Below are 14,562 nucleotides of genomic sequence, written 5' to 3'. Positions count from 1 at the left end.
AAAATGGGTTGAGATAGCTGAGGACTTGCACGTTTCACGACTTTATTATCTACTTTTAACAATTACCTAAGGCGAGATTGCGTTTTTTCCGCTTTACTTTATGCTACGTGGTACTCTCAAACACAATAGATTCAAAATATCTCTGATCAGTGCTGGATTTTGGATAAATCAGAATGAACTGAATTACTACAGTTGTTACTTGCTAGGCTGTTGGTAGGTTTTTACTCAAAAATATTCTTAAAATGAATAACCAACAGCCTTGTCATTAGGCTATTTCGAAATTGAAATTAGTCCGTGTAATTTATTCTGCTTTACTCCTCATCCACCGCTGTAGCTGACGCACTATTATTTTGAAAACAACGGACTACACAAGACATAACCTTAAGCAATGAAGTTTGGTACGCGAGTTTACGCGTACCAAAGTACAATTTGGAGTGGAAAATAGAGAAAGATTTTTTCTTGAAGAATATTTCCAATGAAGTTCAAGATGGTGAGAGAAACTACAAATTTTCAAAGCTTTTTGCTATTTTTCATAATTACAGGAATTTCAAGGAAACAGCGACCACAGTTCTATTGTCGATCAGATTATTATTCCTCATATTTCTGCTCGGTTCATTCGTATTCATCCTACAGCTTGGGAAAATCATATTTCCATGAGAGTCGAATTTTATGGCTGCTCGGTGTAATGATTCACTCCTAATCAACTTAAATATGGGTTTATAGATTAAGTAAGTTCTTCTTGGATATTTTTTTGGTCCAAAAATTTGATCCAAACCTCAGGAGAATTTGAAGTGTAGACGCGTTTCTCAGAGATTCAAACTACCAATATTCGCCTTAGCTTGATTAATATTTCTCCAATTATTTAAAAATATATTATGTATGAAACATTTTCAGAATTTTTAATATAGCCAGTCTATTTGCAGGGGAGTGTCAGTCTATTACAGGAAGGTATGATGGACCACTTCACCGCGGAAGTGTGTGTTGCCATAAAGTATAAGAATAAATAATTATATAATAAGTTGAAAAAAAATGTATAAGAAACGTATTGCAATGTCTCTTCCCAACAATACTTCTTATGAATGCATGAATAAAGTCTTGATGAATATCATGTCACTTTCACTCTCTGTTATTGAAATTTAGAGTAATGAGAATGAAATCCTTGTGTAATCAAACATAGAATAAAAATAAAATGTGTCTAAAATGTGTGTAAAACCCCACGTTTTCAATTTCTGTGGAGCTCTGCGGCATTGAGGCAAGAATATGAAGTTTTATGGTCATAGAAATAAGAAAACTATCATCAAATGCCTTATTATAGGAGCTAGCAGGCCTACCATTGAACAACATGCTCATAAAGAGTCAAATTGCCATATAGATAAGAATTATGAGGAGAAGTTTGAAACAAATGTCTCAAGGTCACCCAAAAATACCATCCATACACATTCCAGTAGATTGAATTATCTCATGTCCATATTTCTTTTCGGTTCATTCGCATCCATTCAACGACTTGGTATTGTCATAATATCTCGATCAGAGTTGAATTTTATAGCTGCTATTCAATGTAGTAACACAATGTCAACAAGTATGAAATTTGTAGATTTGTTGCAGTACCCCAAAAGAAAGTAAATTAAGCTCGATAACACGCAAATAACTAAAATAATTGAATTCGAAATAATATCTTCACGCATTTGCCTGCCAGCTTGACGGTTTAGTTCCGTTGAGTTTGATGTTTTGCAGATCTTTGTCGCTTTAGAAAGTTGCTGTTTTTACAAAAAATTGAATATGAATTTGTGAACAAAAAAAATTAGCAGAGCGGTGCCCAGACTTTGGCAGTTAGTGTAAACAAAGTCTAAAGCTTTGTGCAAAATACCGATAATATAGTAGAAATACATGCATGCAGCGACCCCTCGCAATTTCAAACGACGCAATTTTTTTCCTGAGCTAGCCAGACCTCAATATAATAGCTGATGCTTCACATTTTTCGGAAACAATTACAGTCGTAATATAAAGGTAAAATGAAATACCGTTTACTTGCTGAAGGCGTTGCATGCAATTATAGTCATATAGACTTAGTTAATACTTCACTATAATTAAATCTTCAAAACAGCAAAAATAATTTAAATCCCCAAACACTAAATGTCGAAAACATTTTTTCGATTGTTGAAATCATGCAATGATTGCAGTCCATTGCAAAAAAAGCTTCAAATTGATATTTGTTAGATCAAATCTCCGAATTACACTTTCAATAACTCTTTTGGAAGTCAAAACGATAATGTAAGCCTTGCAAAATGACATGCAGTTAAATTGCTGACGTTTTTCATTGAAATACAAACGTTTTGTCTTAGCCAATCAGTAAGTTGCTGATCGCCAGTGCTTTAATACTCGTTCAAATTTTGCACGTGCGCACAAGTGCTATGACCATTGAACTTCCACGGTCCATGAAATAGAATTTGGATAACTTTGGATTCCGCTATGTTTTGTCACAAAACCCGGGTGTAATTCCTAATCTCTGGGCGGAATTAGTACCCTTACAAAAAAATTACAGTTAGCACACGATTTTCAAATTTATCGTGGAAACACAAATCTGCTTGTTTTCGTTCGCCTTCTACGAGATTCAGAATTTTCAGAACAAAAATTTTTCTTCAGACTTGTTTCCGGAAAACGTGCTCGCGTATACGTACTTACGTATAAATTACCTGTCCGGCACATGCAGACATGTTCATTAAAATTTACAATAAAATAATAACAAAAAAATCAGACATGCATGGACCCGTGAACGAACCATTATAGATCTTTATCGCTTTAGAAGGTTGCTGTTTTTACAAGAAAATTAATATTATATTGTGAAAAGAAAAATTTCAGGACAAAATTAATTCTTCAACTTGCTTCTATCATTGATTCACCTGTCCAACACAGAGATGTTAATTAAATTTTACGATAAATAACAAGAATTAATGTCAAGCTTTCTGCAAAATACCAATAATATATAAAATTAAAGTTTGCACACGATTTTCAAAATTTTCGTGGAAACCCAATTCTGCTTGTTTTCGTTTACCTTGTACTAGATTCAGAAGTTTCGGGCCAAATTAACTCTTCAACTTGTTTCCGGAAAACGTGCACGCGTACGTACGAGACAATCACGTTCATATGTATAAATTACCTGTCCGGCACATGCAGACATTTTAATTAAAATTTACGATAAATAAGAAGTATTAATGTCACTAAAACCCATTGTGCATTAGATTGAGACTGTCTAGAGACAAACAGACAAAGTATAGGAAAGATGGGAATTACAAAAGTTTATTTGTCAAAATCAAATATGACGACAGTGTGTGATGTTCACTCCCATAAAGTTCCGCAGGATTTGGCGGTTTGAAATAAGTAAAGACTTGTACACTCGTCGGTTGTAATTTCTTTGTTTTACAAATCAAAAGTATTGAAATGAACAAATTATATATAAAATTATACATGCAACAACTGTCATGCACAAACATTTTAATTTGTCAAGAACATGCAATGAGCTCCCACAACTGATACTATTGTTGTTGAAACAGGGCTAAATGTCGCAAAAATGCGATGAGAACCATTTTCTCATTCATTTTTAAATATATGACAGTGACAGTGATAAATCGAAATTTATCATATATTATTATAAACAACACGTTATTTATTGCAGTTTATTTAATTTCACCCGCAGTTGCATGTTACATAAAAGAACAATTTATGTACCTATATCTACAACAGAAACGAAATCCCTCGCATTGTAAACATGAAGACTGATCTCTTTCAAAATGCGGATATTTCCCCACTTCATTGCAACTAGCTTTTTTTCACTGTTTCTCAAAAATCGCAAATTTGCCATGGTAACTCGAAAAATTTTTCATATTTAAGTATGACTAAGAGATAAGAATGTTTATGTTATAATAAATACGTAATTTTGTGTTTTGTAATTTTAGAGAAAACAAGCCATATACCTTATATATATTGAACAGCGAGATTAGAGAGATTAAAGTCAAATAATAATATTATGACGAATAGGAATGATAAAATATTAATATATTAAAGGTTTTTAGACTTTGAGAAGTTCAAAAATCTCTGAATCGATCCATTTTAAAACTACGAATTAGATACCAGTGGTCGCTTAGGAAATCGCAAATGAGGACGCAGTATTATTCGAAGCAAAAATTATACAAAATGAAAGTATATTTATTATATGAACATGCATAAGTATTAAGTATTATAATTTTTAGAGTTTTACGCCACCTAGAAAAATCGTATTTAAACACACGTGAGAATACGATTTTTTAAAATAAAATTTTCGAAAGCAAATCAAAAATCGCGTAGCAAATATGTTTGACCAAGTTTGAAATCTTTAGTTAATTTTATAACCTGAATTAAAGCCTATAATGATTGGAAAATTGATACGGTCCCTTTCCATAATGGTGGTAGCTTAAGTGGAAAAGTGCACAAATTTGCTGAATGATATAAATTTCTGCTCGATATTTATACTTCAGTTGAGAATTTTCTCCAAGTAAAATGCCCATAAAAAGTTACACATAAACTATCAAACAGCTATCACGTTGCAGCTGCTTTCGTGTCATCGAGAAGCTGTGAAAATGACTCATTTTGAAGGCGTCGTAAGAATGACAAAGCTGTCATGACACCACAAATTATGCATACCTATTGTCTCGCGTGTGGAGTTTCTAATTTGTTTTGCAAGCGCATCGTCGAGCTGGCCACTTCGTGAATCGGAAACCCGCTAACAATAATGACTACGGGTTGCGATAGCTTATAGCTTAATATAGCTTAAGAAAAAGCCTAAACACAATAGATTGCATGAGTGACAGCGGTAAGTTGAGAATTCGTCATCAGTTAATTTACTTCACTATTTAATCGGGACATTGGAAGATTGTATTTCATTTACTCTTTCTCTCGCTGCTGCATGTTCTGTAAAGGGCACAGGAGGAATTCAATCGCAATTGAGAAATGAGGAAACTTTATATAACTCGGATGTTTTTACAATCTTCCATGTTTTGGCAGCTGCAATTCGTGTTTCTCACTGCTTCACATTATGTCGCAATTCATCATGGTGAGCCAAAATAGAACTTAAAATGTCATTCTTTATTACTATAGCTATATTAGATTTTCTGATGTTAAGGTTTTCTAAGCTAAGTTGAGTAATTGGAAGTTAAGTATGAAGATTGCAATTTTGTCGAAATGTTGACTGATATTAATATAGACCGTTTTGAGAGTTTGAAATATATTTTAAGGGCGCAATTTGACTCATGAGATCACGCATTACAGCTCGTATTGAGCTTTGCGACAACCTTAATTTATTTGTACAATGTTGAGAGACCGGTTTTAACTCATCTCAGAAACTAAAATAACTTACGAGTTTTATTTTGTCCATTTTAAAATTACTGTGGGTAAAAAATTACAAAAACGTTTTCTTAGCATTTCAAGCATTCTTTACAAGTTAACATCCCTCTAATATAACTGCATTGCAAGTTGCAAACAAAATTGCATAGTGTAACAGCGTCTTTGGTACAACTTGCCCGACTAATTTCTTTGGATGCTATTGTTTTTACGGTATTTAAACATGAATATATGAATCGCATGGTTATTTCTAATATTTCTGCTCCGTTTATTCGCATCCATCCAATGTGTTGGTATGTCAAAGTAGTCAAATTTTATGGCTGCTATTCGATGTAGACAATGTCAACAAGTCTGAAATTTGTTGATTTGTTGCAGCTAGTACCTGAAAAAAAAACTAGCAGATCGGTGCGACGACTTTGGCAGTGTAAAAGGGCCTAAAGCTTTGTGCAAAATACCGATGATATATAAAATTACAGTTGGCACCTTGTGCTAGATTCAAAATTTTCGGGACAAAATTAATTCTTCAACTTGTTTCCAGAAAATGTATCCGCGTACGTACGAAAAAATCACGTGTATAAATTATATGAATTACCTGTCCGGCACATGCAGACATGTTAATTAAAATTTACGATAAATAACTAAAATTAATGTCACTGAAACTCACTGTGCATGAGATTGAGTTTGTCTAGAGACAAACTGAAAAAGTATACAGGAAAGATGGGAACTACCCTAAAGTTTAGTTGTCAAGATCAAACATGACGACAGTGTGTGATGTCAACTCCCATAGATTTGCGGGGCACTGAGAAAAGGATTTAGCGGTTTAAAAGTATATGTACACTCGTCTGTAATTTCTTTGCTTTACACATACAAGCGATACAAACAAAGTATATAAAATTATACAACTCAAATACTTATATTTAGCCTTGAATTATACAAACAAATTAATTTCAGTCATGCAAAAACATTTTAATATCTCAGGGATAATGAGACCCCACAACTGATACTATCGTTTTTATTGCGTTCGACAGATGAGAATCGGAACGTTTAAAAGAGGCCTAAAAGTCGAAAGAATGCGACGAGAACACGCCTGCACCCGTGCACGAGCCATTATCTCATTCATTTAAAAATAATTATATGACAGTGACAGTGAAAGTGATAAAACGAATTTATTATCATGTATATATAATTATAAACAACACGTTATTTATTGCATATTTATTCCTATATTGTTTATTAAACTCGAAACAAAATCCATCACTTTGGAAGAATGAAAACTGATCTCTTTCAAATTGCGAATGTTTTCCCAGTTATTTTCGTTCCAACTCGCATATCTGACTGTCTCTTGATCTCAAAATTCAGAAATTTGCCATGGTGAGTCGAAATGATTTTTATATGATTTTAAGTATGACTAAAAGGTAACAATGTTTATGTTCTAATAAAGAATTAATTTCGCGTTTTGTAATTTTAAAGAATACAAGCCATATACCTTATAATAATGTTGAACAGAAAAATTAGTGAGATGAAATAATAATATTACATGAACAGTAGGAATGATAAAATAATAATATATCAAAGCTTTTTTGTCTATGTGAGGTTTAGCATTCTCTAAATAGATCCATTTTAAAACTATGAATTAGATACCAGTTATTGTTTAGGAAATGACACACGAGGACGCAGCATGATTCGAAGAAAAAGTTATACAAAATGAAAGTATATTTATTTGTATCAAATAAATATGATGCATGATAACAGTTTACAGTCTGCTATTGAAGTAATGGAAGACACTAAACTCTACCAACATAGCATGCTCTCTCACAAATGATCTTGAAACGATTTTTGAAAGATTTTTTGAATATCTTTTTGGAAATTTCTTATCGATATATAAGTTGAAAAAGATCCTTCAATGGAGATGATAATAAAAGTCCACTCTTTAACTTGCGCACATGCTGTTTAGGATCACGTTTGACGACTAACGTTATTGCTGAGTTCACTGAAGAAATGGATGTGTTTTGTGAACTACGATGTGCAGAAAATCGTTTTTGTGTTGCGTATAATTACAAAAAGAAAGTCGATGAAAAGGAACTCAACTGTCAGATAACTAACACAACAGAGCATAAATTTGATGTCCGCCACTTTACCAAAGAAGAGCAAGTGTGGACGTTTCATGAAGCTAAAGTCGATAGGAGTGACTTTGTAAGAACGATTTTAAGTTAACTATCGCTTCCATTGCATAAAAGAAATTATAAGCGATAGAGATATTCATTCTTTATGCTACTTTTTACCATAGTAATAACTTTATGTTCCTTATGTTTAAGGCCTACTGCCGTGAAGAAGTGAATGAATGTCAAAATGGTGGAACCGTGATCTGGAATCAAGAAAGACGATTTTCATGTCAATGTCTCGAATGTTACGAAGGACACTTTTGCGAAAAAGGTAATACTACCCAGGGCTGAAGACTATATGTAGTTATTTAATACTTAATACCACATTTAATGCTCTATTTAATACCACGAAAAGTCGTTTTCATTTTCTGTACCTTAAAATTTCTCAATAAAGGCCATGTTACACAGTGCAATTTCTCTTGCTAGGCAACTCTACTTTTGTATGATGTAAATTAGTGAAGAGTCCTTAAAATGTAGGTGTACGAAACCCTATATATGTACTGTAATAAAAACAAAAATTATGTAGTTGCCAAATTTACGTCTCTGAAAAGAAGAATTGCATTGTAAGTTGCAATAGAAATTGCACCGCGTAACAAGGCCTTAAGAAAAGGGCATGCATGCGATTTATTCGATGATGTATTTATTTGATTTCCACTTAAGTCTAAATTATGAAGTTCCACATGAAATTTGTGAAACAGCCATGCAAATTTGATACATATTGTAAACTTTTCCATTAAGTAAATCACTTAAAACGCCATATTTTTTATTTAAAATATTTTTAAAACCTCTAACAGTTAATTTTCTTCGGATTCAGTAACTGAGACATTTAATGCTCTTGGAATGGAAAATGGTGATATTAAAGATGAACAAATCACAGCATCAAGCGAGCTTGATATTAATCATAGGGCGGCAAATGGAAGATTAAATTTTACACAGCCGGATGGAAGAAGAGGGGCGTGGTCATCAAAGCACGAGGATGTTAATCAGTGGCTTCAGGTTGATTTCCAAAGATCTACTCTGGTAACTGGGATCAGCACCCAAGGACGACGGGACAATCATCAATTTGTAAGGAAGTACACAATCTCATTCAGCAAAGATGGCGAAAATTTCCAGAATTTTTCTCAGAGGGGGGTGAAAAAGGTATGCATTTTTTTAATAATTATCTTATTGTAAATATAGCGCTTTTTTTCTAAGTCGTAACCTACGTTTTGTAAGGGAATGCAGAACACGCAGGATGTAGAACTTATACATATATTATTAACTTTCGGAGATTCAGAAAAAAGTACAAAACTACAACAGAGTCGAGAGTGTTCTAAAAGCAGATGCAAACTGAACCAATTTCATTGGCTGAGGTACCATTGGTCAACGCGGTGACCAAGTTTGCCTTTCAACACACCTGTGTAACTCATAAAAATGGCGATAATATTATGTATAATTTTGCAGAACAAATTATGAATAGCAGAAAATCAACCTATATGTGATTCATCATGGGCTATAGCGCAGTTAATCTGAGGATCTAGCCCCACTATACCAATATTTTTGCAATTTCTAACATTATATATTTACCCAATATTTGCAACTGAACTTGCAAGAGACAAAAGTGTGCGTTTCTGGGAGGGCAGTAACAGGGCACGAGTTTGAACGTTTTGCTGGTAGGTGTACTGGTCTAAACCACTATGGCAAAAAAGAGTTTCCGAAATTTTAACTTTTATTTTCAAACTAAAGAACAACTTGTTGTTTTTTGCCGAATATACCAGTCAGAGATATTATCACTCATTCCTATAAAAGCGACGCTTTTATTCAAATGCAAATAAGCGATTAGGTGCAAAAAAGGTTAATTTGTCTGATACTGGCACCTGTAGGAATATTCTTCATAATTTAGAAAAGCCATTTTCTACCCTTAACGTAAAGTAACTGCAGCAAAGACGCACAATTTCTAATTTTACAATTTAGTTTCTACGGTAATTTGCGAGATTATTACAAAATTAATATGCTTTGTTTTTTAACTTCCTTAATATTATTGGCATTATAAAATTACTGATGGTGTGTTGCATGGTGATTGGTTGAGAGGGGTACAGTTATTTTGTTAATTGTACTGCAGTAAAATTATTCAATTCAATGAGGATTTGCATACAAACTAAACAGCCCTGAAGGAACTATAGGAAAGGCCTGAAAGCTAAACGAAAATATTAGTGAAAATACAAAATATTAGATATAAAACCTATCAGGACTGTTTTGTTTCGCATTTTTGTTTTGCCTTGAAAGTTGTCTTAAAAGATCTCGGTGAGGTGCTGCTAAAATTTTACAATCTTATCATGCTAATGATAAACAATATTGTTTGTTCAATTAGCTATATGATTTGAGGTTATAATGGTTCACGGCAACCAGGTGTATAATCCATCACAATTATCGCTACTCTGGTTTAATTAATGAAAGTAATCACCAAATAAAAATTACATTCACGAGCAAACGTTTCGACATTCCAATCTAGTGTCTTCATCAATCAGATGACCCTTGATTAAAACAGGGGTATGTAATTGGGAACCTAAACTTATTACGTCTTGCAAAAGCCTAATTTTTTCTTAATAATTATTATTTTCAAGGAATTCCAAGGTAACACAGACAAGAATTCCATCGTCTATCACCGAGTGATTCCTCATATTTCTGCTCGGTTTATTCGCATCCATCCAACGGTCTGGTTTAAACATATCTCAATGAGAGCCGAATTTTATGGTTGTTCTTTGGTGTAATATTGTATTGGTTTTGTAATCAGCTTGGAAGTTTTGGCATTTCTTCATGCATTTTTGTGGGTAGCCTGCGCATGCGCGGCTAACCACTATGTAGTCGAAAAAGTGTCCGGATCTGTGTGTGTTTGTGGGTGCCACATCTTCGGCAATCGTCGGATATACGAAAGATGACGAACGGTACGTTCTACTTCCGGAAAATTTCGTTGTTTTCGAAGGACGGAAGCAACCGAAGTTACACGTTTGTCAAATTTTAAAGCGAAATTGAGTACTTTAAAGACGAAAAAGCGGTGATCGGTGAGCGTTGAATCTACAACTACAAAGTTACACTAATAGGAAATAAATAAAACATTAACTTATTCGGCAAATGGTAGTAACAAGTTGCCCTGTTTTATAACTTATGACTTATAATGCAATATTTCACCTGTCAATTTCTTGCTTGTGGACATGCAGCTATTAAACCAAAGACATTACCTTATTGCAAATGGTAGTCACAAGTTGCCCTGTTTTATAAATTACAATGCAATATTTCACCTGTCAATTTCTTGCTTGTGTACATGCAGCTATTAAACCAATACCTTTAATATTGCAAATGGTAGTAACAAGTTGCCCTATTTTATAAATTATAATTTGGCAAATGGTAGTAACAAGTTGCCTTGCTTTATAAATTATAATTCAATATTTCACCTGTCAATTTCTTGCTTGTGTACATGCAGCTATTAAACCAATACCTTTAATATTGCAAATGGTAGTAACAAGTTGCCCTATTTTATAAATTATAATTTGGAAAATGGTAGTAACAAGTTGCCTTGCTTTATAAATTATAATTCAATATTTCACCTGTCAATTTCTTGCTTGTGGACATACAGCTATTAAACCAAATACATTACCTTAATGCAAATGGTAGTAACAAGTGCTCTGTTTTATAAATTATAATTTGGCAAATGGTAGTGACAAGTCGCCCTGTTTTATAAATTATAATGCAATATTTCACTTGTCAATTTCTTGCTTGTGGACATGCAGCTATTAAACCAAATGCTTTGGAGTTCAAAAAACAAAACTGTTAACAAAAGTGAATTTCAACTGATCAAAAATCTTTAAAATATTGTTCATGTACATAGATAAGTCCTTAAAAATTGTTAATGCGAAACGTTTGAAACAATTTTGGACTCTTTGTTATGTGACTGTAAAATGATCTGGCAAATCAAGTAGTTTATCCTCGATGAAATCTTTGTTAAGATCTTTCTCCTTCTAAACTAAGCTTTATGTTATCAGACGATGTGTGCCACCATCCCGGAACCTTACTCTCCTTTTTGTTCTGTTCACCTATTCTGCTTTAAAAATTTCATTTTCTATCTCTTGTAAAAATGCTTTTATATATGTTTTGATCTGTCCTAAAATGTATTTAATACAATAAAATATTATAATAAATCGACTCTGTTATAACTGTATTCAACCAGCTAACTATAGGGCATTTATTCCGTTGTCTATGGCATTAGAACATAAGATTAGAAAATAATATTTTATTGCATCAGTTGAAATTTACTTGCCACTATAGTGTTTTACTAATGTTTCACAGGCTACCCACATGTACGCATTGCGTACCTATTTTTGAAGAGATATTGCGGACACCAGAAAATTAAAGTAAATCAAACCTAATATGACATACTGACATACCGTAATTTTCAGTTGATCAAAAATTCAGTGAGGTAGCTACAGTGACGAATTCTATTATCATCAAACATGAACTAAACTTCTTATATTCAGAATTCTCTATTCTTAGAATTTAAACTTGCGTGTAATAATAATCCATTTCCAAATTTGCCTACTGTATTATAATAGCGTTGACAAGTGGAATGACATAATCTGTTGCAAACCTACTCATCTGCATAACTATAATTACCGGTCTGGATGTCCCAGAAGCAATGATTTTCTCATATATTCTCGACACCATCCAATTTCATTGGAACTAATTACCCCCCCCCTCCCATCACATGCCCACGTCATGAAATAAAATATTTGCACGGCCATTTTTTTCTGAAACAGGTGCCATTTTTCAAAGATGTAAATCGTGATCTAAAAATTAAGATACAATCAAATGTAGCTACTATATGCATGCTTGTTGAAACTTCGACATAGACAATAATTTCATGAACCATTTTAGAAACATGAAGGTCTTCCTTAGTGTCTTGATATTATTACCATCTTCAATATTATTACCATTGACTGGCTTTATTACCACTCAAGAGTATCACGTTTTGCGGTAGGGTAAGTTACTTTGATGCATAGTTATTGCTTCAAACATGGTACGCTTGAACATGCTCTAAGGCATGTTCTTTATGGCGAATGAACAAATAAATCGTGTCTGATTGAAGTCAGTTTTTTTCAAGGAAAATAAATTACAAAAGTGCATTTTATTCTTTGTTTTAGTTAAAAATCTCTGTCCGGTACAGGTTGAAGTTATTTCTTTTTCACCATAGTAACTATATCGTGGAATATCACCATAGTAACTAAGCGAGGAATTATGTTAGTTATTCATGTTTGAGTAGCTATATGAAATTTAATGTTGTAAACAATGCGACGTTTTAAGAAAAGACTGAAACAATTTACTATAATGGAGCAAACATCACGGGGGAAAACCTTAGCTCGCAGTTTACTAACATCAACAGTTTGCTAACCTGTTCAACAATTTGAGAGGAGAAGTAACTTCGTGCTCTACTTTTGACCGTGTGAGTGGCTTAATTCACTTATCCGGAGAGTGATTTTTCTCCTTTTCTAGCTGTTATTTTATTGCATAGAGGTAAGCCGTTTTTTGTCTTATAAACTGATTACCAAAGCTTCATCAAAACCTATGGTCAAAACAGCGAAATTAATATAAAATTTTTGACGTTTGGCACATTACAGTGCAATGTTTATACACCCAAACTTTATCAATTTTTCTAAACTTGTGTGGGGAAGGAATGAAATTCCTGGCAGTGTCGATCATTTGAGTTTGCTCTATGTTGTTTTCATGATAGCAAACATCAATGTTAATAGGTAAACCATTCCCCCGTTTTAGTGAGTCTACTTCTCACTCTGTTATTGATCCCTCCAACATCAATAAATTATTAACATGATCTTACTGACAGAAGTGTAGATTGGGTGTTGATAGTAAGATTTTTAGTAAGTAATTAGATTTTTGCTTCAAACAGTGTAAAATTTCAACCTCTTTTAGTTGTTGTTAAAGCCTAGATATATTATCTTGTTTGCCTTGTCAAATTCAATGTCAATTTATCAATTATCCTGGCTTATAATTGATTTTTTAGCTTCTTGCACCTTGTAAATAAATCTTGATCATCTTTCCATTTTTATTTTTCAGGATTAATTAATATGAAATAAATCAAGAGATGGTTGTTAGGCAAATTGTTTGAACATTGAACTGATATGAATACAGCACAATCATAATACTTATTGTTATGATTGTATGTGCATTGTTATTCCTAATTACCATGTTAACAGATTTTGTTGTTGACTGGTATTTTTATACCAATTGTTATATTTATGAAAGAAATGATTAAATATAAACATGCATCGGCTGAGCTGTATGTCTTTAATCCACAGCTACTTTTATACCTTTCGTTTATGGTATCAACCTCCAAGAAGGCTGTATTTATTAGGCTAATCAGGATTAATGGAGCCCATGGAGGAATGAATAAAAAATTATTATCCATCACTATAACCAGGGGTCCAGGAATGCAATTAGACAATGCTGAAAACTTTTATAGCTCATTCAAGTAAAAGCTAATGACTACATGAAAAGTACATTATGCAAATAATTATTGATAATATCTTGGTTGAAGCAATACTCCTGCACTTGCTATTAGTCAGCTGCCCAGCAACGGTAATTAAATATCAAGCAACTTTGAGTTGCGATACCGCTTTGCTTAAAAGCAGGGGAGGGTCGCAAGGGTATTTTCGTGGCCTGTGATTTGCGTTATTTGTCTTAAATCACGAATCAAATGCCATTCCGTGATAAAAACATTTGCTTTCCGCTTCATTTCCCAGTCCTTCCGCTGCAAAGTCTACTAGTCGTGGATTTTCGTTGACCTTCGTACAATGTCGTCACATCTTCGTTGATGTCTCCTTTGGACCGGAGTGTTTCAACGACAGTGTGTGATGTATTGAGACACAGATGACAGAGCTGAACGCCATCGTAAAAGGCCTATAGTTATTGACGACACGATAAAATGTATGCAATTATCATTTTGACAAATGCAAAAGTATTGCAATGTTTTTCCCAACAA

The 14,562-nt window shown here is 33.3% G+C and overlaps 1 protein-coding gene across 1 annotated transcript; it reads left to right on the top strand.

Annotated features, from left to right (window-relative positions):
- The first annotated feature begins 4,992 nt into the window (after positions 1–4,992).
- On the top strand, positions 4,993–10,285 carry LOC114534722 (EGF-like repeat and discoidin I-like domain-containing protein 3). Its single transcript, XM_028556189.1, has 5 exons — positions 4,993–5,086; positions 7,328–7,566; positions 7,689–7,806; positions 8,350–8,675; positions 10,139–10,285. Exons 1-5 carry the CDS (start codon positions 5,008–5,010, stop codon positions 10,283–10,285), a joined length of 909 nt encoding a protein of 302 aa, XP_028411990.1. The 5' UTR covers positions 4,993–5,007.
- The last annotated feature ends 4,277 nt before the right edge of the window (positions 10,286–14,562 follow it).

Source organism: Dendronephthya gigantea, unplaced genomic scaffold, assembly GCF_004324835.1.
Source record: "Dendronephthya gigantea isolate DGI-Jeju-01 unplaced genomic scaffold, DenGig_1.0 000105F, whole genome shotgun sequence".
Classification (NCBI taxonomy): Eukaryota; Metazoa; Cnidaria; class Anthozoa; order Malacalcyonacea; family Nephtheidae; genus Dendronephthya; species Dendronephthya gigantea.
This window is presented reverse-complemented; position numbering and strand designations above follow the sequence as displayed.